The following is a 19651-nucleotide window of genomic DNA, read 5'->3' as shown; positions in this document are numbered from 1 at the left end:
AAGTGATTAACTCATTTAACATCCTTACTTGATAGAGATTCACAATAGCTGTATATCTCTAAATTTTCTCTCTCTCTCTCCTTTCAGGGGCAGAGGAAGAATTATTAAGAAGCTTCCTACCGGCACTTCTATTCCATTCTTGGCAGCAAGCAGCCACTCCCAGCAAGCAATTGCTGTTTCCATGCCATGTTCATTGAACATTCGCAGGGGTCCCCAGCAGAGATGATGAAGGAGCTGGGGATCACAGTCTAAAAACAAACATTCATTCAGATTTCTCCAAGAGAATTAAAAAAATGCTTTTCACATCAACATGAAATTGGTATGCACAGTATGTAAGAATTAATTCCTAATAAACAACTTCTAGTTTAAGAAGGGTTTTCCCCAATCTAAGTCTAACTGAAAAAAAAAAAATCAAAATACAGTTTTGCTCCAGGCATACTGGTTTGGTACAAGGACAGTTTTTGTAGTTTATTACTCTGGGCATTCACAGCCAGAAAGCAGAACTCCCTTTGTTTTTCATTACCTTTGCTGCTTATTAGCAGTGCAGTCAACTTAAACATGGCCTGGGTGTAGAATTCAGCATGGCCTGATTCAAGAGCATCATTCAGTTCTTTGACCATCAGTTTATTCAGGTCCGAAGTTCGTCCTGTAGCATTTGAGAACTGAATCATTCCAGAAACCTGTAAAATATAATGGATTTTTCAACAGAGAACAGTATTTTTAGGAATCTAGGTCAGTATTGGTCATGTGATAACTAAGGAACTCCACAGAGACACCTTTTGTTACTACTTTGCTAAACCTTTAAGCTTTATCTGCAACCTAAGAACTTTCTGCAACACCCACAGTAAAATGCTGTGTTTAATAACCTAGGAAAATGATACCCCTTTATCTTGAAGGAATTTAACATTTGAGTTCAAGCTGGAAGAGACATCATCCCCTGAAAAGACATGCCAGAGTTTGTGGACATACCATACTCAGGAGAAATCCTGTACTTACCTCTCCTGCATAGCGGTTGCGCAGGTTAAGAGAAGCCATGAAGTTGGAGTAGTCCTTCTTCACACAAGTTGGTCTTTCAGTTAGCTGGGTTGCCTATGATGAGACCACATGTATCTGTTTATACTGTTCATATCCAACCATTGCCCTGTTTTTCCTATTTATACATTCACATATGTTTTAAGTTTAGTTTTCTTTATGCTAATAAACAGAACAGTATCAGGACTATCAGGTATAACAGTATCCAGAATGACAAAAGTGAAATAAGGAACATGTGCATTAACTCCATGTACACAGTTTGAACTACATACATATTTGTATATACTTTTTGATAGATAAAAAAAAAAGCATTTAAAGGGTAGAATCTCTGGGACTGCTACTCCCTTTTTTTGACTTTTTTTTGGCTTTTCATACTGTAAAATGAATTTTTTATAACGAGGATTTCATACTAAAATACAAGACCAGCAGAGCCACCAACAATTTCACACTCCTGCAATGCTTTGCTTCAGTACTGCTAACAGCTAGTTTGGTTCAGCAATGCATAAACTTTTGACAACTATTCTTATTACATGACTAGGATGTAATATTTGCATACTATCATCTTTGAATTAGCAATGTCTATTCCAGGGGAACAAAGTAGAAGGAAAAAACACCTGCTAGCAATCTGAAAGCTTTCTGAAAGAGCTTTTGTCACTTGGTTGACATGCAGGAGGGCCCTAATCAAAACCAATATGGATAACATATTAAGAAGAAGTTTCTGCTATTTCTTTTCCATTTGTGAAGTTTCTAGTTGCTTTCAGCATAGTTGTTATTCCAGCAAGTTATTTTCAACTTGCTCCTTTAGGGAACTATGTGACTGCATTCCCGAGTCCTGGGAGTTCTTTATTCTATTAACATCTAGGATGACTGGAGAAAAGAACCAGAAGGAAATTCTGCTAAAGCTGGGCATAGAGGCAATTTCAGAGCTGTTGCTAGAAAACAAGCTGTTTGATGATATAAGATGATTTTACTGGATGTTTCTCCAGGAGATCAGAAATTAAAACCACAAATGAGAAAAAATGAACTGTAGAAAACTGCATATAACTGCATGAGGTATTCAACACAAAAGCATGTTTTCAGAAAATCTACGTAAAACTCACAGCAAATGGTATCACCCAACACTCACCTACACTCCTGTTCCAGAAAATCGCTAATTTCAGTCTTACACAAAGACACAACTTTCAAAGCATTAATCTATATAAAACTGTATTAGACACAGTTTTACTTCCTTGCTTGTTAACATCTTACTTTTCAGTAATTTACAGAACAATGTGATTGGAAGATACTTTGATTTGAGATGGAAAAAGATGAGGTATCTTTTTGAGTAATGCTTAAGTGCTATGATTTAGAAAAATCTGTATTATGTGACTACACTGAACGTTATAAAATCAACATGACTACTCGATAACTGCACAAACAAAGAAGAACTGTGCTGAATACTCACGCCCAGAGTGGTGTTTTGTCTGTTGTAGCCTGCGAAGTGCAAAACACTTTCTGTAGCCATAGCCAGTCCTGTGTGCTGCGACAAACCTGAAACCCAGTTCTGATGTTTGTTTAAATACTCCTGTAAAAAAAAAAAAACAAACACAACCACCAAACAAATCAAAGACAAAAAAACTCTTTGATGACAAACCAAGGTGTTTATCAAAACAAGGCAGCTCATAAGCAAGTATTGCATCATTGCAAACTACCAGAAAACTTCATTACACACATACCTGACAATAAATAGACTGCCTCTACTCACTTTTAGATATTGCTACCCTGGCAATAAGAAACTCTGAATGTCCTCCTAAATACATAGGACTCGTTCCATTTTGTAAAAGGATAAAGTGATGAAGATAGGCACTTGAAGGCTGACATCTTTAAAAAGAATCACTTCTCACAAAAAGCCCCTTACAAAAGGAAATACTTTGGGTTCCTTGGAAAAGGAAATATAATTAGTTATCCTTTTACTTAAGGATAGAATCCCTTGAAGGTTTTTTTTTTTAGGGAAGGAAATATAAACTTTTGGTAGAGTCACAGTATCCAAAATCTTGAACCTCCCCAGAAATTCTGTTATCAGCACTCACGTAAATGGCTCAAATTAAAGCCTGTAGTTTACAGTGTTCTCAAATATTACCAGTATTATCTCTGTATTTAAAAAAAAAAACAACAATGGAACAATGAAAAAAAGAAATCCTCCCACCAGAGAAACAACAAAAAAATTTTACATCTTAATTATGTGTTTCCATCCAGATGATATTTTCAGCTAATGCACCAGTATTAAACAAACTTTGCTAGGCAGGGCATTCTGTATATTAAATTACAACTTCCAAAGTAAATCCAGGATGATCAACTGTTTACAGAACTGTTATTTTTAAGGTACACAGGTCTGGACTACATCAAAGTCACATCAAATAAAAAAACTCTAATTATTCTCTGCCAATACTATAAATGAAATTTGAAGACAGACAAATTGTAAATGACGCTCAGATAGCCTGAAAAATTAGAAGCTTTACATAATTTAATTGTCATTTTGAAGATCTGCAAAGATAAAATTCTTTCACAGAAGTAGGCTCAATACCTGGAGATGAGATTTTGTAACTGAGGGAGCCCATTTCATTGCTTCTTGCAGAATCATCCCACAGCGTGCAGCAAAATCTTTGACTATGCTCTAGAATTAGAAAGCATCAATATAATCAGTAAAATACAGGATATTTAATAAGAGTCACTGGTTTTAATTGTGTAATAATAGAGAGAGTTAAGCTGTAGCAATAGGATACAGTTAAATTCTTCTGTAGCAATTAAATGTACCCTTGGTAAGAAAAAAACTGTCACAATTCAAGTCAAGTAAAATAATAAGATTTAGGAAAACAAATACCAAGTCCCACATTGCATTAGAAAAAACTTACTTAGAAAAGTATGTTTTTTAAAAAGGACCATTCAGAGCAGCTCATTAATTTATCTGCTTGGCAGAAAAAAAAAAAATCAGGGATTATTTTGTTGTTTGATAAATCAAGGAGGATGACCCACCTCTCTGGCTTCATGTGTGTCAGGAACAGTTATTCTATATGGAGCATCAGGAATGTCATAGTATGGTTGGTCCTTGTGAATATCCTAAACAAAACCAAAGCAAGAAATCAATTCTCAATAAGGTAAAATTCATTATTGCTTAACTTGAACACCACAAGTACCACTCTCCAGACAAAAAGTCTGGTTAGCTAAACCTTTTTGCTAATGTTTGCTCTCAAAGTCAATCTGAACAGCTCTAAGAATTTTTCTTTTCCGGTTTGGTTTTCAGTATAAATTACTTCGAAAATCCAGAGCCCTCTCCTCAACATTCAGTACAAAGATAAAACTCTATAGAGCATTTCCATCTTCAAAAATGCAAATGTGTAATAAATCCATGAAATACAAATACACATACAGAAACTGGAAAAAATATAACCACTGTAATTCATAAAAGAACATAAAAAACCCACCAAATTTTTATTTCAAATGAGACAGTTCAACAGGTAAAACCTAAAATCGGTAATCCTGTGTTTTACTGCTGATGCTAAATTTGACTTTCTGAAGCACAGTACACAACAGCTTTCTAGAACTAGCTTTACTACCTATGAAATAGTGGTATGAATACACTCCTTATTTCACAGAAATTAAAATAAAGATTTTATCAATCTTAGCAATGAAAGCAAAAACAAATTAAGAATTCAAATAACTATCAAATAAATGTAAAATGCAAAAAAGCAATAAAATTCAGTTCTATGAACTAAAAATTAAATACAAACTCTATTTCCCTAATATTGTTACTAAAAAAGGAACTTACTGCACTAAGAGACAGCGACAGTGTCTGCAAAATATCTAGCATAGTCTTCAGCACAGTTCCACTCCACAGTAAGTGAGGAAATCTAGAGTAAGACAGGATCAGAAACAAAATAACCATGGAGAAGTGAGGAAGGAAATTATCAAGAAATTGAGCTGCTCAAAGACCTAACTAACTAACTATATATGTATCACTAGGTACACTGATACTCATCAGAAATCACAGTTTGCCATGTCTCTCAACAGCTTAGCTCAATACTTGAGGCCCATCTTGAATCAAAAGCTCTCTAAGAGCATGCTAAGAAGAGGTAAGTTGAGATTTCATTTTGCTACATCCATGGGAATATTAAGCAAACACAGATCTTTACTGAAGGTTTCAGAGTCCAGGTTAAAATACTGTTGAATATTATTTTGCAAGGAGATGTTTCAGAAGTACTAGCTAAGAAATTCACTTTACTAGGGGTTGGACTAGATTATCTCTAAAGGTCCCTTCCAACCCCTACTATTCTAAGAGTCTATGACTGTTGTCAACTGCATTAGTAATCACAAAGCAGTCAATGTGGAAAGAGAGCAATGAAATCTACACTCACTTGTCTACCAGACCAGACAAGTACTTGTCTGCAACTCTCCTTATCCTCTTGTGAATGTGGTTAAAGTTCACCAGCAAGAACTGAGCATGTCTCTCCAGCTCTTCTTCATTCTCCTTAGTTTTAGGCTACAAGCATTCAAAAGAGAACTATGAATCTCTTAAGGAAAAAGAAAAGCATACTTTCATAAACTGAAATAAGAACATTTATACAAGTTAAAATTTTAGTTTCCATGTAACTTACTTTATCAGCCATCATTGTCAGGAAAGCTTCAAACACTTTATCAGCAACAGCTATCACACATTGCATCATGCCTGAGGAATTGAGAGAAGTGCCAGGTGTGATTATCAGAATTATGTTTACATTATAAACCATATTTAAGAGCTAATAAGTATTTATGTTTACTCCAACACTGAACTAAGCTGTTTCAAAACAAAACCAGTGTTCTTGACATGAATAAAACAACAGCAATCTAGTGAACGTGATTATGTAGTTGCTTGATTTGTTTTAGTTTTAGCATGTCTAGAGATAACGTCCTAATATCACAGAATCACAGAATGGTAGGGTTTGAAGGGACCTTTAGAGATCATCTAGTCCACCCCCACTGCTAAAGCAGGTCCATCTAGATCAGGTCACACAGGAACACAACAAGGTGAGTTTTGAAGACCTCCAGAGAAGAAGACTCCATGCCCTCCCTGGGCAGCCTGTGCCAGGCACCCTCACAGTAAAATAGTTTTTCCTTATGTTTAAATGGAACCTTTTATGTTCCAGCTTCATCCCATTACCCCCTGTCCTGTCACTACATACAACAGAAAAGAGGAGTCCCAACCTCCTGACCGTTTATATACTTGTAAATATTAATGAGATTCCCCCCTTGGCTTCCTCTTATCCAGACTAAACAGCCCCAGGTCCCACAGTCTCTCCTCATAAGGATCATCTTGATGGCCCTGTGCTGGACTCTTTCCAGAAGCTCTCTGTCCCTCTTGAGCTGAGGAGCCCAAAATTGGACACAGGACTCCAAATGAGGCCTCACCAGGGTAAAGTAGAGGGGGAGAATATCTGAAGTTGCAAGATAACCTAGACAGGTAATCTTACCAGATTTGTCTTTCTGAATTGCTTTATCCTCAAAATAGCAAAACATGACTTGGAAGCGATCTTGGTCAGTGGAACGCAACACCCTAGGGAAAGAGGTTTGTGGGTTGGTTGTTTTAGTTTTTTAGTTTAGTGTTTTTCTTGTCTTTTAAACATCTTCAACACAAATCTAGGATTTTTAACATCACAGTACACACCACACACATACTGTCATTGTTAATTTATTGATAATTTTAAGTTTCTATTGGGATTTGTTTTCACATTGATCTGACAAGGGTCAGATCTTAAATTGCTTGTTTGCCAGTGAGGGAATAACTTTCACACCTCAGGAATGGTAAACGTGACAATGATGTACTTAGACAATCACTACAATATAGCCATGGTATGATCTCTGTGATTTCTATAAGCTTTGCATCTGATGAATGTGCATACCATGGAAATATCATTCCTTTAAAAACTTGTTTCTAAAATACAGTCAAAGATGCTTCTGGAAATGGTTGTCCTTGTTGTCAGTTACTGTCAAAGTAGGATGTAGAATTTTCTTCCTGTTTCCTCACTGTTAGATGTCCACCTCAGCTTTCAGCTACAGAGTTCTTTGAGTAGCAGAAATAAACACAATTTTAAAGGAAACAAAAATAGCCTGTGACTTCAATATGCTTAATTACTCAAACCTAATGCACACTATTGTGGGAGAAAAAGTACACTACAAAAATATATATTCTCAGCTTCTACCTTACACTAATTTCACAGATTATCCAGGTGCCTACACTGTCCTTCAGAGAACAAGCACAATACTGTGCAGCGGATACATTACACTTGTAAGATACTTCTTTAAAGAACCCTTTTGACCATCTTCTTTTAGTTCTTACACAGAGGAAATCTCAGGTTTGGGGCTGTATTATATTATTCCATTCATTTTATCTACCCTAAAGGCACTTTTGCACAGATGAATTCCCAGCCTTGGAATCTTCAATAGAGTTAATGTGACTCAAAATACTGATTTTAATTTCTTTTAATGTCTGCCAGTTATGACTTCAACAAACAGTTTTAATTTTTTTTAATTCATCAGTGAAAATGTACATCTATATATACCTCATATACTCCAGGCGGTAAACAGAAAGGAGATAAGTAGACATGGCAAAGTCCAACTTATTGATCAATGCTGACACTTCTGGTGGAGGATCCAAGAGATTTATGATGGTACTTCGCAATTCATTTAATTCAGCCTGGAGATGAACACATGAAATTATTTGAATTGGGAGTACTAGATGAATTTGAAAACATTTGCTTTCAGCTATTACTCTTTTTAACCTTTTTTTTAACCTTTGCAAACAATATGCTGGGATGCCTCTGTCTGCAGGCTTACAACCAACCTGCTCCGACTCAGCAAGTCACAATTCTTCAAATATAAAATTAAACAGAACTAAATACTGCAGCCAAGCTCCCTGCTGAAGTAACTGCCAGTTTTCATGCAGTTTTATCAACTTTTGTATATTTGTCATAAGAGCAGTGTAAAAAAAGCAGTTTTTCACTAATAAGAGGCAGGTTGAACAGGTACTTTTTCAACTGTACTACTTCAATAAATCACGGTTACTACATTACTTAACATCAATTGACATCATAATAGATGATAATAGAAGAAATGAATTCTTACAGAAGTCACAGTATCATTCTTCATGGCAGAATTGTACTGAAGAACAGATCGAAGTGGTTCTTTGCTGGGAAATGTGAGTAATGGAGACTTGGTGGCAATTTCACATACACCTTCATACCATTCTTCCGGCCAAAGACCTAAAGCACAAGTATAAAAAGGAAGGTGAAGCAGGGGAGAAAGCAACATATTAAGATTCTAACCTAACAATTGCACCACTTCATAGGGCCAGTTTTTCATGAACTTAAGCACAAACACTCAAGCGATTCATGTTCCAAAATGATAAACATGTTTAGGTAATTCTAAGTCAAGTTTCTGAATGGACTAGAAGTTCTACCTGATTGCCATTGTACCCCTTGTGTCTGATCTTCCATTTCAAGAACTTAGCTATCAACGTATACTTAACTAAAGCTAACTGCTGTACTAGCTTAGGAAAAAAATAAACCTAAGAACAAATTGTACTGTGCTGAATTACACAGCAAAACAGAGAAAAGAAGCAAAGAAATCCTATTGGAGAACTGTTATATAAGTTGTTTCCTTTGTAGTGTCTTTATGCTTGCAGTTTTTCTTCAGCCTACTGTGAACAGTCTGCATACAGTTACACTTATATTCAGTAAGAGTTTAGATGTGAGCAGCAATGTTGCTCTCTTAGAGTTCACACTACCTGATCCTTCCACAGCAAATCCCATCAGCACTGAATACAACCAGAAGTCACGGAATAGCTTTTGCAGCCTGGGCTTGGCCTCCTTGATGGGTGGCAAGCGTCTAGTGAGCTACCAAAGAAATAAAAATCAACATCAAGAAAATGGTGGGAACTACAATAACTTAATTCCATGCTATGAAATCAATTAATTAGCCTTCTCTATGATGATTTACAAAAGCAATGTTCTTTTGTCACCTATGAAAACTAAGATTACATTGCTGTCAAAGAAAATTAGGTGTTGCTAGAATATCTTAAATGCTAACATTTGAGATGCCTGAAGTAAGAATTTCCTTTGTTTTACACAGGAATAATACCATGCTGATACAGTAATCTTTGAAGAGAACATGTAATGTTAGTGTACTATCAATAGCAGAGAGGAAGAGACCACATGGTCCTTTTAACTGTGTTGAAAGACAATGCCATGCAGCTTTGCTTCAGTGCAAAGGAACTCCAAACCAAATAAATATTAGTCAAACATACTTCTGGTTGCTATTGTTTATTGGCTTTGTGGAAATACATTGAGGCACCAATTAGGGTTCTTTCTTTGTTTGCACCCACACAGACAATTACATCAGTTCTGGAGAATTTACTATCTAAACATGCAAGTACAAGAGGATTATTTTCAACACATTTATTAAATTTCTCTGATACTTTTTGCACAACAGCTGCTACCACTGGAGGAGCACAGGTCATACTCCCAGGCATCATGACCATAATTTATATAAATTTAAATAACAAAGCTCATAGTGTGTTACCCTGAAAGTGTTAGGAAAACAGTTTTTAAGATGTGAAACAAACGGCCCATTAAACCATAAGCTTTATTCAATACAACTGTATATTATTACAGTAAAATTCATTAAGAAAATGTTAGATTCTAATCTAACTTGGAGATGTTTTCTCTAACAGTACAATTATTCCCTTGAGGTATGAAAGCCAACAGCATTCCAACAAAGCCTATATAAAGACAACTTTGGCTATATTTGTAAATCCTGAGGCAGATTGTTCATTTCTACAAAAAGATAAAAAAAAAAAATCCCTGAGTTTCATCTGGTGAATAGCACTACATTAAAGAGCTGCTTGTGTAACACCAAATGCCTGTACCAGTACAACACTAAGGACTGTCACAACCACAGTGTCCTCAATCACATTTGCAGAAAGATGTCTCCCCATTTCAGCACAAAATAGCAGCGACACAGCTTTTATTTGTCATACAGTCAAGTTTATGTGCATGTTTCACTTGGAGACTTTACATACACACCAATTTTTGCTCAAAGATCTTCTTCAAAAATGAAAAAGTACCTGCAAAGCCATAAAAGTAGTTCAATAAACAACATGTAATTCAGCAGAGATCACTAGGCAAGGGAGGGATTTTGGCTGACGAAGTAAGTTTAGCAGTGTTTGGTTTAGAGAATGTTTACTTTGGCAGAGACACAAAAAAATAGCGTCAAAGTTCAGATTTAAACCCTGCTATTCTCCTTACTTGAGCTATTCAACACATCCCTTCTGTACAGTGGCTTAAAGGTAAGCTTCATTTACATATTCTGTTATTTTAGGTAGATCTGATCAAAGAGAGGTATACTGTAGGGTGGGGACATGTTTTGCTTATCTAAGTACAACAAAACAATAATTAAACTTTGGTGAAGATCAGAATGTAAAGTTAGAAACCAGAGACAGCAAATTCTTCTATGCCAAAGGCAGACTATCTGAGCAGAGTATTTAATGGTCAAGGAAGAAAAGTGATGAATTTATGAAGAAATAATAATAAAGAAAAGACTGACTTGAGTCCTGTAGTCACAGTGTAAAACCATCTTAAAAGCACTTCTATGGATCCTTCACTGTTGCAAAACAATCCACTTTTTCTATGGGATAACCATGTTAAATGGTTTTAGGATTTCAGGCAAAATGTTTTGGGGGAAGTGTTTTGAAAATTAAACTGTTTTTCAGTTACTTCAGTTCTTGCTACAACACGTTTAAAAATATTTTCCTTCAAGCACTGATAGTACTCACAAACATGCAAGTATGTGTACCTAATATATTTTACTTCTATAGAACAATTCTTTGGACTATTTGCTAATTTAAAAAAAAACATTTTAATCAATATCTTAGTAAGATTGTTGCTGTAAGTGTATTCAGTCTTTTGTCCTAGATTATAGTGTAAATATTTGCAAAATAGTTGTAAATATTTGTAAATTTAAATCTTTAAATATTTGTAAATTTGTAAAATATTAGTAAATAAAAGTACTGTCAACAGACTTTGATTTTATAGTCATCAAATAACTTTCTAAAGTTGTCTGAGAAAAAACCAAGACTCTGACATTCAGACACACATTTCACAGTTTCAGCTGATACAAAGTCATTGAACACATACATTTTCGTCTTCAACTGCAACAGGAAGGAATTACACTTTTTCATGTCTTTTCAAGATCACTGTAATTACTGGTGACCTTATGAACCCAATATCATAGTGAAAAGCCTTTCAGACACTTCTTAGTACAGTATTTTATAGCTGAGTAAGGCTGATGGATTCTCCTCAAACAATCTCATACAGTTCTTGATTTTAAAATCATTAAAAAAATGCAGTGGTCCAACACTCAGTAGATGAACAGATTAAACTTCTCTTAAGAAAACTGCAGGTTCTACTTAAGTATATCCACACACAAAAGAAGTGAGGTTAGAAATCTAGCATCAGGATAACACTAAGACTTGAGAAGTTCCGAACTGGACCTTACAGTGACTTCACATCATGAAGAATGTTGTTGCAGTACTGTGCTACACAAAAGTAAACTGAAACAAAACAAAAAGTAGAATCAAGCCAATCCTTCACAGATGCAGCAGATAAGTATACACAGCTGCAAAAAGTGTGCACAGACATAGATTAACACACTTGAGTAAGACCACGAGCAGGCAAGGACATATGTTTATGCCTAACACTAACCTAAATACTGTATATTTACTGCAAATACATCTCTTTTTCCAGGTTTGTTCCTACATTCCTTGATCTCCTTTATTCCATCAAGTTTCAGCTTTGCTCTTCCAAAAATACTCTCATAAAAATCCAATTTTTGTTGTAGCTACAGAATGTCTGTTTTTCAAATTCTTCAGTACATCTCAGCCTTCTGGTATGCTCCTTTAGGGGATGCCTAGTCCCTCCTACCAAGCTCAAATCTTCACATCGTATTTTTAGCAAACACTAGCAACACAGTTAGTACACATTTTAAGTGCTACAGGTTTCTAAATAGAGAGTACCACATATTTTAGGTATGAGTTTGCTACTGCTGAAATATGCCAATGACTACTTCTATGGGAGAAGTTCAGTCAATTCTTTGGCAGACTGAAGGCTTAATGTAAACAAACTCAGTTACCAGTAAGACAGATGTATCCATCTAACTAAGCTTTGTTCCACTAAAAAAATGCTGTCAAATAAGGTAATATTCTGCTGTGTCAGAATTCAGCATTACCCTATGCTTTCTCAACTGTGTTACATTGTTTTGCAGGTTTTGTTGTGTCAGGATGAAGTTTCTATTTCATTTGCTTGCCTTTGCCCTCACCATAACCTCCATATTTTGTGGAGTCAAGGACTTCACTGAGCATTTTGAGAGCCTTAAAGATGCACAGACACATGAAAACAGGACCTACGATATGCCAAACTTACCACCAGAGTTCCACAGAGAAAATACTATCACTAATGACTTGATTCCTGAAGAAGAGGAAGAAGAGGACTACCTGGATCTTGACAAGATACTGGGTGAAGATGACTACGGTGACATTATTGATGCTGGCCCATACATGGTTTCTGAAATTCGGCAAGGCAATATTCTTGAACTATTCCAAGGCAAAACCAGGATCCAGCGCCTCAATATCCTCAATGCAAACTTTGGCTTCAGCCTTTACCGCAGTGTGGCAGACAAGGCCAACTCTTCAGATAATATTCTCATGGCTCCTGTTGGTATTTCTACTGCAATGGCTATGATTTCTTTGGGTCTGAAAGGTCAAACTCAGCAGGAAGTATTATCTGTTCTTGGCTTTCAAGACTTCATTAATGCCAGCACAAAATATGAGCTCATGACTGTTCATAATCTCTTCCGCAAACTCACTCATCGGCTCTTCAGGCGCAATTTTGGTTATACGCTGAGGTCTGTCAACGATCTTTATATTCAGAAGGACTTCTCTATTCTGAATGATTTCAGAAACAATATGAAAACATACTATTTTGCTGATGCCCAACCAGCTGATTTTTCGGATCCCAACTTCATAACTAAAACCAATGAACGTATCTTGAAGCTAACCAAAGGATTAATAAAGGAGGCTCTTGTGAATGTAAACCCTACAACACTGATGATGATTCTTAACTGTCTTTACTTTAAAGGTAAGAATCTGTTATTCAATCTTAGCAATGGATTTTCTCAGTCTGCAATTCACTGTGTACCTCATGAGAAAGTCCAGACTTAATTCTACAAAAAGCCTATTGACTCCCTCATAAAGAAGAATTTCTATTAGTAGCCCATTTTTGTATGTTTCTGTAGCACACTGATTTTCCAATCATGCTCTGAAATTCATAGGTATTGTACAAATACAGCAAATGCTTATCACATCTGAAACCTTATAGTGTAAAAATAGGACTCAAAGACAACGTATGAATGCAGAATAGCCTCAGAAAGCATAAGCTTTGCCAGTCTCCAATGGTGATGTATTAATTAACATGCAAGTTTTTAGTCACATTCAGTCCTACTTCCTTCACTACAATGGTACAGATTGATTTCAGTTAAAATACTTAATATTTCTGAAGTATTCAGGATTCCTAGGAATGCCTATAAAAACCTGCTTAATGTATTTTTTTATATGATCAGAGTATAATCCTTGCAACAAGCCTACATGGCAGACTGAAGAGAATGATCAAAACTGTTCCTCTAGAACTGAAAACAAACACACTCACTATTTGGAGTATTTCAGTTAATTCAGTATGAAATATCTGCTGATAAGGGCTCCTACAAGTGTCGCTAACAGCTGAACTAGTTAAAGAGGCTTAAAGACTGTATAATACATTCTTCTTACAAATCCTTAATTTAATTTTTTTCACATTTAAACTAAGAGTCTATGCTGACATTTTCTACATTCATTTTTTAACTCAGGTTGAAAGTCTGGTAATGTTTTAGAAACTATTAAAAGGACATTAAATGAGCAGAAGCTGGGAAGTGCCAATGAAAGAGGAACTAAGGAAAAAAAAGGAAATCTGTAACTTAAAATGAATATCAGATGGTGTCTTAAAACACTGGTAAGGAAAGGCAGATTAGCACAAAAGGACAATGTTTGGAAGTACAATATAGTCCTTTCTGTAACTTACAAAGGAGTTTCTTTTTTCCAATCATGTTCCTGCTTCAAGTAAACAAATGCTCAAGGGCTTACACCTGACTTGATTTTAGGAACTTATGACAACACCATTCCTGTAAGTTTATGAAACACTACTTAACCCACTCACTTGCAAGACATTGCTTCCTTGAATAATAATGTTACTTGTCTCTTTAAAAAATCTGAAGCAGTCATCAGCTCTGTTCCAAACAATCTCCTATTCTGAAGTAATATCCAAAAGGGAATTATTTGTATCCTTAAGCACATCTCTGATGATCATATATTAAACACATGGCTTTACCGTCCATTAGACCATCCTAAGGAAAGGATTATACAAAGTGAAATAGATACATAAAATTAAATAGTTTTAGCATTGGAACTCTTGAGTCATCAAAACCAAAAAACTTTTGGCTTTTTCTTCTCCCCATGGAGTCCTGTTAGTCCAAACTGCCTTGGTGCGGTCTGCTGAAGGCTGTAATTTGTAACCTCAAAACAAAAACATAATTTCTCTATTCCTGTCTTCCATTTTTTTCATCTTACAGCAACAATCTCTTGGTAATTCTCTTTTGAGTGGAACTGAACTTTTTAGAAGCAAGTTCTGCTTCTGGGTTTCCTAGTTCCCCCACCAGTTCTTAGACATGCTATTTTCTGCAACATTTTTCCATTTACAACCTTTACACTGTCTGTAGCATTACAGACAAACCCTCAGAGGTAAGAAACCTGAGTATTCTCTGGTACACAAAAATTCTCACTATGAGTGATGTTGAGTAATGGGATGCTTTCCAAACACCATGAAGTCTCAAGCTCCTTTTGTATCAAATACCATCAAGAAACTATTGAAAACTATTCACATTGGTAAGAGCAAGTTTTATCTTCTACAAGTGTACAGTCTACATCCAGGTTCCCCAGCTCCTCTCTTTTACTAGGAAGATTTGAAACAAGTCTCCCATTGATGATGATGGGACTGCTAAGGCTCCCCTGACTCACAGCAGCTTCATGTCCTTAGCTAAGCTAGGGTCTTATGCTCATGAATTCTGCTCCCTGAAGAACAGCCAGATGTTGGGTTTTCCTTAGAAGTCATATCATCTGTTTGGGAATAGCAGAATCAATTTTATATCTCATTTCCTTCAGAATATTAACCACAGTCTGATTGCTTCTCAAACTGTTCTCCATCAGCCCAACACATAAATAAACTATTAGAACGAAAGTTTAGCTTAAGGCCTCTTTCATTACTTCAGTCAATTTGGCAAAGTCAAATTAAGGATCTCAGAATCACTTGTAACTTTCTTAAAAAACATTACCGATTAAAGTTAAATTTTTAGTCTCTCCACACAGCCACACTCCTCATGTACTTGCTTGCCAACAGTGACCTAAAATTCAGAGCTTTAACAGGAAATACCAGTAACCTCACTTCTACTATAAAATTCTAGCTTTGTCTGACCACTGAGAAAGAACTCAAGTTTTGGGTTTTTTTCTCCAGAGACACATTTCTGAAATATAAACACTGCTTTTAAAAGGAACTTTCTTTTACAGAGTCAATAAGTAATTGGGGCACCCAAAGCATCTTCACACAGATTCCAATTCTGATGGCAAAGCTTTCCAGGCTGCAAAATATGTTAAACTGTATTCTTTGTGCATAAACCTGTCAGATGATAGGCTTGCTCATGGGTGTGCTGAAATCCTATCAAACTGGGTCATGGCATTAGGCAGTCAGTACCCAACATGTGTTAACACAGGGTGTGTTAAGACAGAAAGTGACTCAAATAGGCTAAAGCAAGGTAATGCCTTCAGCATGATTATCTGTTAAAACTTTATGTGAAACTAAAGCAGCCACTACTTAGCTTGATGTACCAGTAACAAGCTTGAAACAGACTACTTCAGTACTGGTTTCAAGTATCTGATCACAGAAAACATAGTAGTGTCAATTGTTCCACTAGGTGTGAAGTCAGTCAAGTAATTTGCATCTGTTTAAACTCTGGAATTTCTACTTAGAAGACATCAATTTCTTTCAGATCTCCAGTTTGTGTTTACTCAAATTTGTAATTCGGAACACCCAGGAATTTTGAAGTCACTTTAAAACTTGTATTTTTATTCAGGCTTAATTGAAATCAACAACCTCCTACGGGAATTCCCAATTCACACAAAATAAAACTTAATGTAAACTGTTATTCTGGGAATATTTTATTAAACAAGGATCTTGGGATTTTTTTATGTGTCTTCTGCATTGTATTAACAGGAACTTGGGAGAATAAGTTTCCAGTGGAAATGACAATGAAGAGAAGTTTCCGACTGAATGAGAAGCAAACAATAAAGGTTCCTATGATGCAGACTAAAGGGAACTTCCTTGCTGCTGCAGACCCTGAGCTAGACTGTGGTGTGCTCCAGCTCCCATTCGTGGGGAACATCAGTATGCTGATTGTACTTCCACACAAACTCTCTGGCATGAAAGCCCTAGAAAAGCTGATAACACCTCAAGTGGTGGAAAAATGGCAGAAGAGTATGACAAACAGGTATCTGCTGAAAAGCCTATCTTGTTAAAGTCTTAAGGTATTGTCTTGATGAAACTGACAAGGGTAAGTTTATAACAAGGAGGTAAAACAGAAGTATAATAGTAACAGGTTATTTATGCAGAATAATGCTGATCATATGGAAAGCAGCCTACGTTCCCTTCAGTACTACTCATTTCAACATATCTGTTGTATAAAGGCCCACACTCAGTAATTCAGCAACAAGGTGACAGACTATGTAGTATCTGTCTTCAGACTTGATACAAATATAAGAAGAGATGATTTAATGTGCTATTCAGGAAGCCAACATATTTCTATTGTATGCAATAAGGGACAAATCTCCAATTTGGTACTCCAGAAAAGCTGACAGTTCAACACTTGTTACAAGCATATCCAGCCACATACTAAACTGCTCAAAGCCATATGTCTTATATGCATAAATACTGTATATCATCAGAAGTGAAATATTACACTTACACAGTAACAGTTTTGGGAGGAGAATTAATTTTTTAAAACACAGCTTCAAAGTAATAATATTCAAGTTTTGAAAATAAAAGTACACTAAACAGTCCTGTGTATTTGTGTCCAGTTGAAGACAGTAAAAAATCCCAAACTACAACAGATTTGTGAAGCAAAAGTCACTTAAATATGTATCTCCTCAATGATTTTTCATTTTTGTTTTGATTTTTACTAGAACAAGAGAAGTGGTTCTGCCTAAATTTAAGCTGGAGAAGAGTTATAACTTGATTGGTTATCTGAGATCCATGGGAATAGAAGAACTGTTCAATGAAAAAGGCAACTACTCTGGTATATCGAATGAGAAAGTCACCATTGACAGGGTATTTATTTATTCCTCTTCAATTTTCATTTCCTTTCTGATTAAACTATATCTCCTGAAAACATGGCACCATAGTAATAATAATTCCCTGTAAATAAAAATTGTGTTTTTTCCCCATCTTCCCTGGAGGGCATTAGAAGGATGTGGGTTTCTCTGCTTGCCCTTGTCTACTCATTATATGAGGAACATGTTTAATCAGGTGTCAACAGGTACTGAAAGTGCTTATTCACAAATAGGCTTATTTACAAAGCAAACCCAAATGATTGCTGCTGCACAGGTGTTTCCAGTAAGTGTCACAAAGGAGCCATGTGCAGGATGTGAAGTAGGAGGGGGATGCTATGAGCACATAATTTGAGTATCCTTACAAGATCCTCAATTTCTTTTTTGTTTATTTTCCTTCTTCCTGTTCATTTAAACAGTTCAATCATCAAGGCACAATAACTGTGAATGAAGAAGGCACAGAGGCTGGAGCAATAACCAACGTCGGGTTCATGCCTCTTTCTGCTCAGATACGCTTTATTGTCGACCGTCCCTTTTTGTTCCTGATCTATGAACATCGTACCAGTTGCCTTCTGTTCATGGGCAGAGTTGTCAACCCAGCCAAGTCTTAAAAGTAGAGAAGACCTCCAATACAGTTATACACATGCTGTATAATTACATGTTAATATACCAGTATCATAAAGGAAATGTTATTGTTATATTAGATAATATAAAAGCCACTGGTATGAAAAGAAAATAGATTATCTACAAGTAGTTTCAACATGAATGGACTCAAAGCAGTAGATAATTTGACTGCAATTTAAAATGGTTAGTGTCTTGCATTGATACAAGTGTATTAAAAACTAAAGTAACTTACACTTTGTGTTCTACTTCCGTGTGTAAAATGTAATCAATAAAATACTAAAAACTGGATATTTGAAGTTTAGCTCTAAATTTGTGATAGAATGCCAGTTTATAAATAGAAAATAAATAGAAAAAAAGGAAATCCAGAGTACCTGATCAGCCTTAGAAGCCTAAGTTTCTGCTGGGTATTTTACATAATCTAACTTGAAACAGAATAGTTGCCTACATTCCTTCTTTTGCTTGTATCATTTAATATTCCAACTTACACACCATGAATCTTACGGACCAGTGTACCAAGTAAGAGACAGAAATGTCTTAGAGGGATTAAATACTAATGGCTCAAGTATTTTTCCTCAGCCTAAATTTTATGGTTTCAATATAGTTAAAACTATATTCAGATGATAGTTGAAACTATCATTGTCACTGGTACAAGCAGTAACAGAATTAGCCCAACCAGGTGAAATATATAAAGATCCTTAAAATATCTTTTCTTAGTGAAAGCAGCTCACAAAATGCTCTTTTCATTGGCTCAATTTCACCTAATCCTCTCTACAAAAAAAAAGTGTGATTTATAGCAATCATAACATTTTGTTAATCGACAAAACCTTTTGAGTCAGACTAGGACCATAAACTTCCTGAAACATTCTGGTAACAACACGAATGCTGCAGAAAAGCCTGTTTCACATTTGAAAAAGTGACAATTTACTTGCACTCTGTAGCACACCACTACCTCCATGGTACAAGGAACACAGCTACATCTTATGTCCAACTTATTTATGCCAGTGGACATACTCAGCTTTGTACAGTCACCTTTTAAAAGACGGTGTCTCACAATCCAGTGAGAGTATGTTTATTATTTGTTGCATCGAATATTGTGTCCATCTAAAAACATTCCCATTAAAAATTTGTCTTATGTTGGAAAAAAAATGCAAATTAAGCTATAAACTAACAGTTATTTTCAGGATTAGGAATTCTCTTTAAAAGATGTTTTGCAATACTAAGTTTAACTTACCCATTTCATTTTCTTTTTATTTAACTGCCATTTGTAATTTTGCATTTACTAGAATTATTTGCCTCATATACAAAGCTTTTTTAACATGACAGCCAGTGAAATATCAGTATTAGATGATGAAGGATGATGAAGAGCTGATCACTAACAGGAAGCTCAGATGTTGCTTTGTTCTTATCTCACATTGTGCTTTCCTGTAAGCCCACCATGTGGGGATAATTTTCAGCAGTGAAGGCTCACAA

At 35.7% G+C, this 19651-nt stretch overlaps 2 protein-coding genes across 6 annotated transcripts in view; one reads left to right on the top strand and one right to left on the bottom strand.

The window, feature by feature from the left end:
- The window catches only part of PI4KA (phosphatidylinositol 4-kinase alpha), a 62595-nt gene that overhangs the window by 21737 nt on the left and 21207 nt on the right, over positions 1–19651 (bottom strand). For all 5 annotated transcript variants that reach the window (XR_009819952.1, XM_062010399.1, XM_062010400.1 and 2 more), the window contains exons 20-32: positions 8828–8936; positions 8167–8303; positions 7605–7738; positions 6516–6598; positions 5664–5734; positions 5424–5548; positions 4838–4919; positions 4045–4128; positions 3596–3685; positions 2477–2596; positions 997–1089; positions 524–680; positions 121–248 (exon numbers count right to left, since the gene is read on the bottom strand). Coding sequence is in view for 4 of the 5 variants with exons in the window: in XM_062010399.1 (XP_061866383.1) it covers positions 121–248; positions 524–680; positions 997–1089; positions 2477–2596; positions 3596–3685; positions 4045–4128; positions 4838–4919; positions 5424–5548; positions 5664–5734; positions 6516–6598; positions 7605–7738; positions 8167–8303; positions 8828–8936 (1413 nt within the window). In the remaining variant the exon portion in view is untranslated. The remainder of the gene's footprint in view (positions 1–120; positions 249–523; positions 681–996; positions 1090–2476; positions 2597–3595; positions 3686–4044; positions 4129–4837; positions 4920–5423; positions 5549–5663; positions 5735–6515; positions 6599–7604; positions 7739–8166; positions 8304–8827; positions 8937–19651) is intronic.
- Positions 10281–18469, top strand: SERPIND1 (serpin family D member 1). Its single transcript, XM_010196869.2, has 5 exons — positions 10281–10387; positions 12361–13232; positions 16449–16722; positions 17414–17558; positions 17977–18469. Exons 2-5 carry the CDS (start codon positions 12377–12379, stop codon positions 18166–18168), a joined length of 1467 nt encoding a protein of 488 aa, XP_010195171.2. The 5' UTR covers positions 10281–10387; positions 12361–12376; the 3' UTR covers positions 18169–18469.

The sequence above is a fragment of the Colius striatus genome, chromosome 17 (genome assembly GCF_028858725.1).
Source record: "Colius striatus isolate bColStr4 chromosome 17, bColStr4.1.hap1, whole genome shotgun sequence".
NCBI classification, from domain to species: domain Eukaryota; kingdom Metazoa; phylum Chordata; class Aves; order Coliiformes; family Coliidae; genus Colius; species Colius striatus.
Note: the sequence above shows the minus strand (reverse complement) of the source record. Positions and strands in the feature narration are given on the sequence as shown.

Excerpts from the sequence above, each read along its gene's own strand:
- SERPIND1 (XM_010196869.2), top strand. The coding sequence starts at position 12,377 with ATGAAGTTTCTATTTCATTTGCTTGCCTTTGCCCTCACCATAACCTCC. Across the intron at positions 16,723-17,413 it reads CAGAAGAGTATGACAAACAG|AACAAGAGAAGTGGTTCTGC; the intron begins GTATCTGCTGAA and ends GATTTTTACTAG. Across the intron at positions 17,559-17,976 it reads AGAAAGTCACCATTGACAGG|TTCAATCATCAAGGCACAAT; the intron begins GTATTTATTTAT and ends TCATTTAAACAG.